At 56.0% G+C, this 12,930-nt stretch overlaps 1 protein-coding gene across 1 annotated transcript; it reads right to left on the bottom strand.

Moving 5' to 3' along the window:
• Positions 1-282: 282 nt before the first annotated feature.
• BMP4 (bone morphogenetic protein 4) lies at positions 283-5,534 on the bottom strand. Its single transcript, XM_054971638.1, is given in 4 exon segments — positions 283-1,256; positions 1,258-1,636; positions 4,089-4,501; positions 5,321-5,534. Coding segments are annotated over 3 exon segments (1,263 nt in total). The 5' UTR covers positions 4,495-4,501; positions 5,321-5,534; the 3' UTR covers positions 283-778.
• Positions 5,535-12,930: the final 7,396 nt, after the last annotated feature.

Raw genomic sequence — 12,930 nt, 5'->3', positions numbered from 1 at the left:
GGGGGGTCAGTTATATGGGAGGGGGACGAAGCCGAAAGAAAGAAAGAAAGAAAGAAAGAAAGAAAGAAAGAAAGAAAGAAAGAAAGAAAGAAAGAAAGAAAGAAAGAAAGAAAGAAAGAAAGAAAGAAAGAAAGAATCTCTGGAACTGTGTCACTTCTGTCAATGTCCACAAAGGGAAATTTAAAACAAACAAAAAAGCAAATAAATATATTGTGTTTACCTTTAAAATAATGACTCATTTTATTTTTTTATCTTTTAATATGTCATTATAAATATATTTTGTCAAAATATATGATCATTATTGTCACATTTGCACATTAAGTCATAAATAAGGTCAAGGTGAACGGATTAAGGGATTGGGGTTTTTTTTTAATGATTTTGCTGGTGTGTGTGTGTGTGTGAGAGAGAGAGAACAAGTTTCTTATTTCTTTTGCAAGAAGAAAGCCAGCCCCGTTCTAGAGGAGGCCACCTCCCACCACCTCCTCTTCCCCCTTCCCAGCGCCTTTTGGACTGGACAGGCTGTTGTAGGGTTGCCAGTTCCAGGTCGGGAAATTCCTGGAGATTTGGGGGCGGAGCCTGGAGAGGCAGGTTTGGGGAGGTGCGAGGCGGGGCATCAATAGAGTCCACCCTCCAAAGCAGCCCTTTCCCCCGGGAGGAGGGATCTCTGTGGCTTGGAGCTCAGTGGTAATCCCGGGAGGTCTCCAGCCGCCACCTGGAGGCCAGCACGCCTAGTGGTGAGAGGGAAGGCGGGAGGGCGGCCCCTGGGTTTCCTCCGCCTTCAGCGGCAGCCGCAGCCCTCCACCACCATCTCCTGGTAGTTCTTGAGCACCACCTTGTCGTACTCGTCCAGGTAGAGCATGGAGATGGCGCTGAGCTCGGTGGGCACGCAGCAGGCCTTGGGGATGCTGGCGTTGACGGAGTTGACCAGGGTCTGGACGATGGCGTGGTTGGTGGAGTTGAGGTGGTCGGCCAGGGGGAAGGGGCAGTCCCCGTGGCAGTAGTAGGCCTGGTAGCCCGGCGGGGCCACGATCCAGTCGTTCCAGCCCACGTCGCTGAAGTCCACGTAGAGGGCGTGGCGGCGGCAGTTCTTCTTGTTCTTGCGCGGGCGCGGGTGCGCGTGCTTGGCGCTGCGCTTGGCCCGGCGGGTGAGTGGCGCGCGGCCGCGGCCGTCGTGGCCGAAGGTGACGAGCAGCGGGCGGAGGCGCGCCCAGGCGGCGTCGGCGGCGTCCCCCGTCCCGCGGGCCGGCCCCTCGGGGCAGGGAGCGGCTGACGCGGACGTGGCGGCCCTGCTGCGGGCGCGGGTGGAGCGGCAGCACCTCGACGGCCAGGCCGTGGTTGGGCTGCCGGCCCGCGGTCCAGCGCAGCACGGCCGGGCTCACGTCGAAGCTCTCCCAGCGGCTGACGTTGGGGTGCACCAGGCGGGTGTCCAGCAGGCGGGTGGCCGCCTCGGCCGGCTTCATCACCTCGAAGACGTTGATGCGCAGCGGCGCCGCCTCGCCGGCCGGCAGCTGCTCGCGGAAGAGGCGCAGTTCCGCCGCGGAGATGGCCTCGTCGGCCGGCACGCTGCTCAGGTTGAAGACGAAGCGCAGCCGCGGCGCCGGGCTCGGCGGGCCCGCCAGCGCGTCCTCCAAGTGCTCTGCCGGGGAAGGGGAGGGAAAGCAGCCGTTAGCGCCGCGGCCCAACCAGACGGCGCGACCTCGCAAGGCCAGACACAACAGGCGGCGGGGCAAGGGGGGGGGCAGGCGGGCGCGATCCACCTGCTGGGCAGAGGAGACCCCACCGGCACCACCCCCCAGAAACGCCCTGGCACGGCCCCCCCTCCCGGATCCACTAGGGTTGCCAGCTCCAGGTTGGGAAATTCCTGGAGATGATTTGGGGAGGGTGCATCCTGGGGAGGGCACAGAGCTCATTGGGGTATAATGCTATGGAGGCCACCCTCCAAAGTAGCCATTTTTTTCCAGGGGAGCTGATCTCTGGAACCTGGAGATCCGCTGTGATACCGGGAGATCTCCAGCCTGCACCTGGAGGCTGGCAACCCCAGGGCCCACTTCTCTCAGCAGGGCTTGGGTCCAAGTAAGCGTGCGAGGGCCTGAAGCCCAAGAGTCTGTGCATCTTGTTGAGGGGCTTTAGGGTGCTCTTGGACCCGGATCTTGCTCCGGTTCTGGAAAGTCACCGGGCCTGCTTCCCAGCGGAGCTGCACAGAGCTCGGGCTGCTATCCTCAGCGACCTTACTCGGAGGTAAATCCCATTCAAAGGGACAAGGGGAGTTCGACGGGCCTACTCAGAAGTAAGGGCCGCTGCCTTCTATGGGAATTACCCCCAGAGAGGAGGCTTAGGGCTGCAGCCCAAGACCGCACGCTTGACTCGGGCAACGGGGCAGAATTTCTGCGGACCGGCCACTCTGCGAAAAGTTCCTCCAGAAGGAAGCAGCTCTGCCCACCCCCACCCCCCCGAAGAGATCGGTGGCCAGAACAGCCGCGATTCTTCTCCCCCCCCCCCGCTTTCCCTCGGCCCCCTTCTCCGCGCTAAAAGATTTCTATGGGTCTCTGCATAGCCCCTGAGCACGTCAAGAGTTCCTACCCTTCACCACCGTGCGATTTAAGAGCAGGGCTTCCAGGGCACGGGGGTGAAAAGCCAGGCAGGCCCGAGCCCCGGTACCTTTTTAAAAATATATATGAGATTCTAGACAGTTTGGTGGGAATGGAAGGGCAAATACATTTTATTTTCGGACCAGTCTGTAGGCTTTGTGCTAGTAGAGACTTGCGGCCCGGCGTTTCTAGCGCCCCAGAGCCCAGCTACAAGGTTGGTTCTTCTATCTACACGTTTCCATTACAACTTTGGGAGCAATCCTAGCCCGATCTACTCAGTAGTAAGTCCCCGGTTCAATGGCGCTTGCTCCCAAGAAAGCCTCTTTAGGATTGCAGCCTGCGTTTTTCACCGGCAGCGCCGCTTCCTTCCAGCGGCTACCGGCAGGGGTGAACCCACGTGGGTGATCACAGCCTCCGGAGCAATTCAAGGGCAGCCTAAGGAAAGGCCTACTCTCGAGGAGGAAGCGCTGCCGCGGAAGCCCCCGCTGGCCCAAACGCGGTCCGCCTAATCTCCTTTGTTTGCCAAAGGGGTCCACAAAGCAAAGGCGTTGGAAGCGGCGCGCCCAAGGCGCAAGCGTTTGGAACGGAACGGGGAAGACGCGCTGCAATTGCGGGCCGTTCGCACGCACGCAGGCACCGCGCCGCTGCTTGTGCAACACGGGAGTCGGGGGAGGTCCAGCTTCTCCAGAGATTCAACTGGGCAGATTAATAACTTTTTTTTTTTTTTGCTGGCGGGGGGTGGAGGAACTCGCTAGGAAACATTTGGATCGAATTGCAAGTCCCACACATTCGTATTCTTCTCCCTTTCCCAACCGTGCAGCTGTAGAAATTCGCTTAGGTCATTCGAGAAAGGGGGGGGGGAGAAAAGACATCGCCATCTCCCTCTCCTCCCCCGCCCCCCCCCCAAGCCCGGAGGGAGCCGTTTAAAAAAGATAAAAAGGCGGTGGCGAGGCTTTGATATTTCTGCATAAACACATACGTTTGGGCCTTGGAAAAGGGGAGGAGCGGGTGGGGAGCAGCAACAAAACCGGGGCGAATTCTGGAGCGGCTCCTGTCCGCTGAGCGCCTTTCCAGGCTGCCAGAGACACAGAGCAGGGGCAGGGGGCTAATCCGAATTCGCCTAAGGGGAAGCGACGGGGTGGGCTGGGCACACCCGGGGAGTTTTCCAGGGGGGGGGGAGATAAGAATCCGGGAGGGTCTTTTCTCCCTTCTCCTCTCGGATCCGGACGCCCCGTCTGGAAGGGGTCCATACGACCCGCTTGGCAGAAGCTGGAGCGCCACTGTAGCCTTTCCCAACCGGTTTCGGTCCAAATCCATCCCAAAGGGAGGAAGGTACCCCCCCTCCCCACCCCTCTTTCGCCTTGCCGTGCAAATGGGAAAGGGGGCACCGCTGCCTGCCCCTCCCCCTCCTCCAAACGGTGCCACTTTCTCCCCCTGGGCGCGCTTCCTCGGAAGTAAAGGCCACCTGGGCCCCCGGCCCCCCTCCAGCCCTCCACCCACCTTCGTGATGGAAGCTCCTCACGGTGTTGGCTCGGCTGGTGGACTTCTCCGGGTACCGGAGGCCGGGGTCCAGCACCTTCTCCTCGTCCTCGCCGGACTGGAGGCGGTAGAGGTCCAGCATGTAGGCAGGGACGACGGCCGTCCGGCTGGGCTGCGGCCGCCTTCGCAGGCCGAACATCTGCAGCAGGGTCGCCTCGAAGCCACGCAAGAGTTCATGGTTGGGGAAGGGGCGGCGGGAGGTCCCCGGGGGGGCGCCCTCCTCTCCTCGTCCTCCGCGCTGCTGTGCCAACCCCCCGGGCACTTTCTTCTTGCCAGCCTCGGCGGGGATCAAACTGGCACGAGTGGTACCGCCTAGCAGGATTTGGCATACTAGAATAACCATCAGCATTCGGTTACCGGGATTCATGGTGTCTCTGGGGGGGGTGGGGGGTGGAAGGAGGGGAGGGCGGAGAGAGAGCGAGAGAGAGAACCAAACGAACGAGATTGGTCAAAATGGCAAAAAAAAAATAATTGAAGAGGGGGGGGCTATCCCGGACAGCCACCCAAGAGCCGGGGGGGGGGCTTTGCCTTCTTCATAGCCCCTTCCTCAATTAAAGGGTCGGTGCCTCCGCTTATAGGATAAAATGAAATGGGCTGCAAAGTTTCGCGGGGGGGGGAGGGAGAAGCCATCAACTCCTGCAAAGAATTGTCCCAAACTCCATCTAAGAAACTTTCCTTCCCCCGCCCCCAACTTTGTTAATATTATTAATAACAGCGATAATAAGAGCCGGGCTTTGTACTTGGCTGCAAACGAACAAAAGGACGGGGCGGGGGCCGGCATCGGGGGTCTCCCTCGAGTCAGGGCATTGTTCGAAACACTCTGGCCGAGCGCCTTTTCGGTGCCCGGGAGCCGATTCCCTCGCCGGGCGCTAACCACTAGGGCAGAGCCTCGGTCCTGGGGTGCGCCGGCGCTTCTCCGGGGCAAGCGCTTCATGGATCGCTGCGGGGGCAGGCCAAGGGGCCCCGGAGGGAGAGAGGCGACGCGCCCGGGTTTCCGAGAGAGTAAAGCTAAGGCTCGCCGCCAGAGCGGCAGCCGGCTTCCTCGGGAGTAAGCCCCGGCCAGCTCCGAGGCGCTTACTCCCGAGGAGCTTTGGACGGGAGGGGGAAGTCGCTGCAAACTTGAGAATGCCCCCCCCTTCCCCCAAAAGCATCACCGGCAGAGGAGGCGCAAGGAAGGAGAAGGCGCTACTCACTGACAGCGGACAGGGCAGGCAAAAACAGTCCATGGTTCTTGACAGCCAGTGTGGAGCCCGACCCGTGGGAAAGCGCGCGCGGCGGGGATCCGGGCCGGCCGCGGGGAGAGGCGCTCGCCGGGACTCGCGAGGCAGGAGCGGCCGCCGCGCCTCGGTGCTCCGCGCCGGCGCCTGGGAAAGGGATCGAGCGGGCTCTGGTGCGAAGCCGCCGCGAGCTGCCTTCGGCTTTTCTGCCAGCCCCGGCGAGAGTCACGTGGGCGGGAGAAGGCACTCCTCGCCGCCGCCGCCGCCTGTCGATCAAGGCCGCCCGGGCCCCGCCTCCCCCCTCCCGTCCTGGGACTGGCGAGGGATGTCCCACCCCCTCCGGCCCCCGTCAATCTCGCCGCCGCTCTCGGCTTCGCGAACGGGGCTCGCTTTGCAGGGCGTTCAGTGGTTGCTTGGGGGTAGGGGTGTGCAAGGAAAAAACTTTCGGCTTTCTTGTTTCGGGATTACCCGAAACAAGATTCTCTACCGTCATTAGCCGAAAGCCGAAACAAGAATCTCTTTCGGGATTCGGGATTCGGCATTATTTCGGCATTCTTTCGGGATTCTTTCGGGTTTTTTTGTTGGGAAAATGCCTCCGTCTTTCAGGACGCCTGGAGGAGGCATTTTCCCACCAAATAAGCCCAAAATTGGTGGGGACCTTCCTCTAACCCTTCTCTAACAACTACCCAAGTTTCAGACAGATTGGACTTTGGGGGGCCATGTTATGGCCCCCCAAAGCAGGTCCCCCCATCCTCCCCATAAGAAAGCAAAGGAGCAGCATATTGTTAGCATGCTGCTGCTGATCTTTCTTCATTATTTCCTATGGGGAAAAAATGAAGAGGCAGGCTTCCTTTGCCAGGGGTGGCATTTTGCATGCAAAATGCCCCCCAGCCCTCAGGGGCCCTTCTCCCACCCCTCCTCCCACCCCCCACCAAGGCTCAGCCTGCTCCCACTTGGGGGGGCCATTTCATGGCCTCCCCAAGTAGGTGCTCTAATCTCTACCACTGACAGCTGGGGGAGGCTTGTGTTGCCAGGGGTGGCATTTTGCATGCAAAATGCCCCCCAACCCTCTGGGGCCCTTCTCCCACCCCTCCTCCCACCCCCCACCAAGGCTCAGCCTGCTCCCACTTGGGGGGGCCATTTCATGGCCTCCCCAAGTAGGTGCTCTCAGCCCCTAAAGTCCACCCCTCACAGCCCCACACAAACCCAGTTCCCCCACCCCAGCTGCCACACACAGACCCAAATCCCCCCAGTAGCCCCTCACAGACCCAAATCAACCCCCACCTGCCCCACACCCACCATAACCCCAGGAACAGGCTGGCCTGCCCTCCCCTTTTGGGAACCCCTAAACTCTCTTTCCCAGGGCAGTTCTGCACAGACAAGGGGTGCCACAATGGTGGCAGTGCCAAATCGTCCCTGGGAAAGAGCACCTGCCCTGGCACACAGACAACCACCCCCCTGACCCCCCCACCACCCGCAGAGAAGGCTGGCCAGCCTGCCCCATTGTTCCCTATGCTGGGAACCAACCTCCCATCAAAGAAGGGAACACAGACACACAATCATTAAGTTTAAAAAACCTTTATTTTCTCATTTTCAAATTACAAGTGGTCAACAAATCACAACATATTACACTTATTGTCCCTCATAGCACAACACAACACAATTAACTACACATCAGAGAATCTTAAACACAATTTTTCTTTTGAAATGGACAAACAGTAAAGTTTTGAACATTACAACAGGTCACATAGTGAGCGGGCACAACAGGGCATGGAAACAGAAGATGATCATAATAACTACCAGCCTAATACAACTCTCCCTCCATAACATGACTTAATGGGGGGGAACCACTGCAACAAAATCCCCCCCCCAACCCTCTGGGGCCCTTCTCCCACCCTTCCTCCCATCCCCCCACCAAGGCTCAGCCTGCTCCCACTTGGGGGGGCCATTTCATGGCCTCCCCAAGTGGGTGCTCTGCTCTCATCTCTACCACTGACAGCTGGGAGAGGCTTGTCTTGCCAGGGGTGGCATTTTGCATGCCAAATGCCACCCTCACCCTCAGGTGCCCTTCTCCCACCCTTCCCCCCACCCCCCACCACATGCATTCCTTGACAATTAAGAAATCTGGAGTTAAATATAATGTGCATGTAAGTCCCTCAAAGACAGAAGCAATATGGAGGTAATGACCCATTTGATTTCCACAACCTCAGACACAATTAGGGATCCGTTTCCCCTTGGTGGGGGATCCCCCACTCTCACCTATCACCCCGAAGGGGGAAAGTCAGTGAATGAGCCTTCAAGGTACGCTCCAGGGGCTGCTGCCGTGATGTCACTGATGTCATCTGGCTGCCCTGAGAGTATGCCTGTGCTTTGCAGTGGGCTGATTTGGGCCCTACAGGCCAAAGCAGGATCCCTTGTGGCCCAAATCTGCCTGCTGTGAATTGTGCGTGCTCCCCAGCCTTGTGTGATGATCACATCACTTCCTAGAACAGACATCATCATGCCAGAGCATTGCCATTAAATGATCATGCGTGTGTGAACAGACCCTAAGTATCCTGTAGGCTTCAGTGATGGTATAGTAATGTTTTCACTCACATTATAGAGAGAGAGAGAGACAGAGAAGGGGGGGAGGCACTGAACCTAGATTATTTCTTCTATTTTACTGTCCCCTTCCAAAGCCAGGGTGGCATTGGCACAATGCCCCCCTCCCCCCGGCCAGAGCCTTAGTACCAGTATGCATTGACAGGCCCATGCATCATAGTCCTTTTTGAGACCCAGCCAAGTTGTGTGCCTTTTGGAGAAAAATGTTCAAGTTGCTGGTGGGGGTATGAACAATTTTTAGATATCCACTGTAGTGCAATGGCTAGAGAGTTGGTCTAGAATCTGGCAGACTCTGATTCTGTGCCTTGTAGGCTTGATGGATGTTCTTGGCTCAGCCTAAGTAAACAATTGTGTTGTGTTTTCCAGAGGCAGTCTAGGTGATTTTGGGGCCCTGGACAAATGTTCTGGACGGGGCCCCAGAACCAGTGCCGCCCCACCACTGGCTCCTTGCCAAGGCCAAGCAATTTGGTCACCTAGGCCCCAGATAGAGTGGGCAGGAGTGCGTTGTTTCCTTCCTCCCCCCCCTCCACCCCCTCATACAACTAAGAAGGCCATCGGTGGAGTCACTCCAATGTGAGGCATGGAGCAGCTGTCTATTGTTAGCCTGGTTGTGATGAGGGTGAAACAAATCAAGGGAGAACAGCAATGTGTAAACCACTCTAGGTTCCCATGGGGGAGAAAACCGGGGCATAAGATAAACCTTTAATTTGGTGGGGAGGGGGTATATACATTTCATGTGTATGTGTCTGTATGTTTTATGCATTCAAATCACTTGTGGTGTACTTTAGAATTATATTGAGCTCCACAGTATCCCAAAAACCTTGTCCATGTATTGCAAACCGAAGTCAATCTACCACATCTAGGGTATTCTTCTTTTCCCTACTGCCTTCAATTCTTCTTAGCATTATTGTCTTTTCTAGTGAACCTTGTCTTCTCATGATGTGACATAAGCACTATCATCAATTGATATCTTCAAGGGAGAAAGCAGGCCTGATTTGGTCTGGATGCCACTTACATGTCTTTTTCGGAGTCCATGGTACATGTAAATTGAAACTTTCTTCCCACTTCACAGTGTGAATGCTTTTTCCTCCTATGAGCTTTGTCTAAATTTTACTGTACTGATACTGCTCATTTGGCCAAAAGGCCTGCCCTTGATCAATGCCACATTAAATACTTCATAATAAAAATATGTTTTTAGAACCATTTAAAAGTGTCCTTAAGTGCCATACGCTGATTTAAAAAAACATAAGCTAAATGTTTGGGAACACAACCAGATATGTGAATGACTGAAATGCAGCCCAATCCCACTGCTACTTAAAATCCATTTTTGATGGAGGTCTGGATTGTCTTACATTGGTGTCATTGGGCTTGGAATCAGGAACCTGGAAGCGTTCCATGGGGGCTACAGCTTTCATGCCAAGGCTAAGAGGGTGGGAACAGGATCTCTCTGGGGTGGCAAACTCTGGCCTTGGAAGTTACTGGCAATTTGGGGGTGGGACTTGTGGAAAGGAAAATCTGAGTAGGGATCTCCCCCAGAATCCATGGTCCGCATTTGCCCTCTAAAGAGATTGCCCTTGGAAGCAGCCAGTTTCTCTGTAGGGAACTACTCTCTCTAACCTGAACTCAAGCCCAACCAGGAGTTTGGCAGCCCTAGGAAAATTTCAGAAAAAGATGGCAAAGGAGGGCCAGCAACTGATAGAGGCATGGAAGCCCACACCAGGACAGTAGCAGGGGCCTACTTGGGCACAAGGGACAACCAGTGCTCTCATCCCCCATAGTCCACTCCTTACAGCCCCACACAAACCCAGTTCCCCCACCCCAGCTGCCACACACAGACCCAAATCCTCCACTCAGCCCCTCTCAGAACCAAAACCACCCTCAGCTGCCCCACACCCAGTACCCCAGGAACAGGCTGGCCAGCCTGCCCCATTGTTCCCTATGCTGGGAACCAACCTCCCATCAAAGAAGGGAACACAGACACACAATCATTAAGTTTAAAAAACCTTTATTTTCTCATTTTCAAATTACAAGTGGTCAACAAATCACAACATATTACACTTATTGTCCCTCATAGCACAACACAACACAATTAACTACACATCAGAGAATCTTAAACACAATTTTTCTTTTGAAATGGACAAACAGTAAAGTTTTGAACATTACAGCAGGTTACATAGTGAGCGGGCACAACAGGGCATGGAAACAGAAGATGATCATAACTACCAGCCTAATACAACTCTCCCTCCATAACATGACTAAATGGGGGGGAACCACTGCAACAGGGTCCAGCAGAACCTATGTCATTTCCTGTGGCTGTGCTTTCAGTTCAGACACACAAAGCTGAACTGGGCACTTCCAAGGCACTGGACAATGGTATTTCTGGAGCAGTTCTGCAGAGGTCTCCCCCCACCCCCACACCAGCCTCAGAATTTACCTGGGAACATCTGTGAGAGATCATCATTGGCCGGTGCCCATCCACCACTCTACCCGCATCCCCCAACCATGCAAACCCAACATTAACATCAAATTTTTTTTTTTTAAACATGAACATTCAATCAACTTTTAAAAAACATAATCACAACATTTTTTTTTGGTTTTTTTTCCTTTTTTTTACATGAACAGAACATCAACTTTTAAAAAACATAATCACAACATTTTTTTGGGTTTTTTTTTTTTTACATGAACATTCAATCAACTTTTAAAAAACATAATCACAACATTTTTTTTTGGTTTTTTCCCCTTTTTTTTACATGAACAGAACATCAACTTTCAAAAAACAGTACAACAATTCTTCTACAATTTTTTTTTACAAGGATTTCATCTGATAAAAACACCTAAGCAATCCCTATCTAACCTGTTTCTCCCTCCAGTAGCAATCCATGTTTCTGGGGCATTATTTTTCATAATAAATTTGGTCCCACAGGGTATGTCTCAGTGATGGGAGATGTTTTGAATACCCTGGGGGGGGGGCTTTCAAATTGCTGGGTGTTTTCCCTTTGCCACTGGTTCCTAACCACCCTCCCTCTACTGGCCGGTTTTAACTGTATATACAGGGTTTTATACAGGGGAGAGCGCGATTCCAAAGGATTGGACTCATAGAGGATGCAGGCCACAAGTTGGGCTCACCTCAGTCACTCTCGAAGTCCAGTCCTGAGAAATCGAAGAGGCGAGAGTTGACCTTCAGGAAGGTCAACTGCTCGACTCTCCATGGGAGAAGGCGAGTGCGATGTGGGCCGACAATGTCGCCCGCATGTGAAAAGACGCGCTCGCTCTCCACGCTCGTCGGAGGGCATGAGAGCAGCCGCTGCGCCTCGAGGGAGAGGTCCGGCCAGACCGACTCCTTCCTGGCCCAGTAGCTGAGCGGATCGGTGGAGAGCGACTCGCAGGGCTCCGCGAGGTAGTCCCTGACCATCGCCTCCGCCGGATCCTCTCTCACGGTCCTCACGACCCCAGAGGGGACGAGGGCCCACCGGAGCATCTCCATCTCCATCGGCACTCCGGTGGTGGCCTCGGGGGTGGCCTGCGCAGAGGGGGCGTCAGAGGGACCCGCACGGCAGGGCCCCTCTTGCGTCCCCCCTGTCGACAGGCGTCCCCTCTTGGCCTGCCTGCGCCTCACCCAAGAGCAGAGCCCGTCTCTGGCTTGGGTGAGGTTCCCGTCCCGCTCGGCGAAAGTGCCCTTTATGCGCGGGTCACACATGGTCGCCAACATGTATGACTCTTCCTTAGTGAGAGGAGTTAGCCTGGCAGCTATGCCCTGCTGCAGCCTTCTCACTAATGCGCGCACCGCTGGAACAAGGTCAGCACGGGGCGCGACCCGGTCTGCAAGGGTGGCCAGATTCCTCTGGAGCGTGTGCACCAGGGGAATGACCAGACCGAGGGTCGCCGTGTCTGACGAGACCGCCACAGTGAAGTCCTTGAAGGGCTTCAGGACCTCCACTGTCTGGGTGATGGTGAGCCAATCCTCCCGGTTGAACTCACCCACCTGACTCGCACCGCGGTGCTCGGAGAGCCACGCGTGGAGTGCGGCCTGCTGCTCCACCAAGCGCTCAAGCATGGCGCAGGTGGAGTTCCAGCGAGTGCTGACGTCAGTGATCAGAGCGTGCTCTGGCACACCTGTCCTGACCTGTGTCTGGCGCAGTTCGTGCGTGGCCTTCACGCTGCGCGAGAAGTGACCCGTGAGCCTCCGACATTTCTGGACAAGTAACTGGAGTTCACGGGTCCGGGTATCCACGGGTTCCTTCGAGGAGCCCAACCCCAGCGCATCTCTCACCACTAGGTGAAGCTTGTGAGCGGCACAGTAGACGCTCTCTCGGCTCACTAGATGCGCCGCTGCCCTCATGTTCTTGCCACCGTCCGTCACCATGCATCCCACGGTGGCGGGTTCCTGGCCTATCCACTCGTCCAACTGTCTCCTTAAGGTGGCAGCGATGTTCTCCGCCGTGTGGGACACGTCGAGCACCTCGGCGTGAAGCAAGGCCTTGCAGTAGCCGGCCTGGCGGTCTCGCATCCTTCCCTGTCTAGCTGTGCTAGGCACCTCCCCCCGGCCCCCACCCAGAACTGACTCGGGTTCCCACCAGTGAGCAGTAAGCGAGAGGTACGCTTGCTGCACACTTGGGCAGGTCCAGATGTCCGATGTGAAGTGCACAGTTCTCCCGGCAACCCGGGACAGCTGTGCCTTCACATGATCCCTGGCAGCCCTGTAAAACGAGGGCACCACCGATCTGCTCAACGACGTGCGAGCAGGGACGGCGTACCAGGGAAAGCAATCTTGGAGCAGCCCTGAGAAGCCGAAGTCTTCAACTACGGAATACGGTTGCCCATCCACTGCTATCATGTTGACGATGTGGCGCGTGATGCGCCTGCTCGCCCTCCGGATCCCCTCTCTGGGCACACTAGCGCCCTGCATACCAAGCATCTCCGGGAGAGAGGCTTGGCGTCCCTTTCCTGCAGGTACCCTTGGGGGGAGAGCACCAGAGGAGCCTGCC

This window comes from Eublepharis macularius, chromosome 2 (genome assembly GCF_028583425.1).
Source record: "Eublepharis macularius isolate TG4126 chromosome 2, MPM_Emac_v1.0, whole genome shotgun sequence".
Taxonomy (NCBI): Eukaryota; Metazoa; Chordata; class Lepidosauria; order Squamata; family Eublepharidae; genus Eublepharis; species Eublepharis macularius.
The sequence above is the reverse complement of the archived record's forward strand: the minus strand, read 5'-3'. Positions and strand labels throughout refer to the sequence as shown.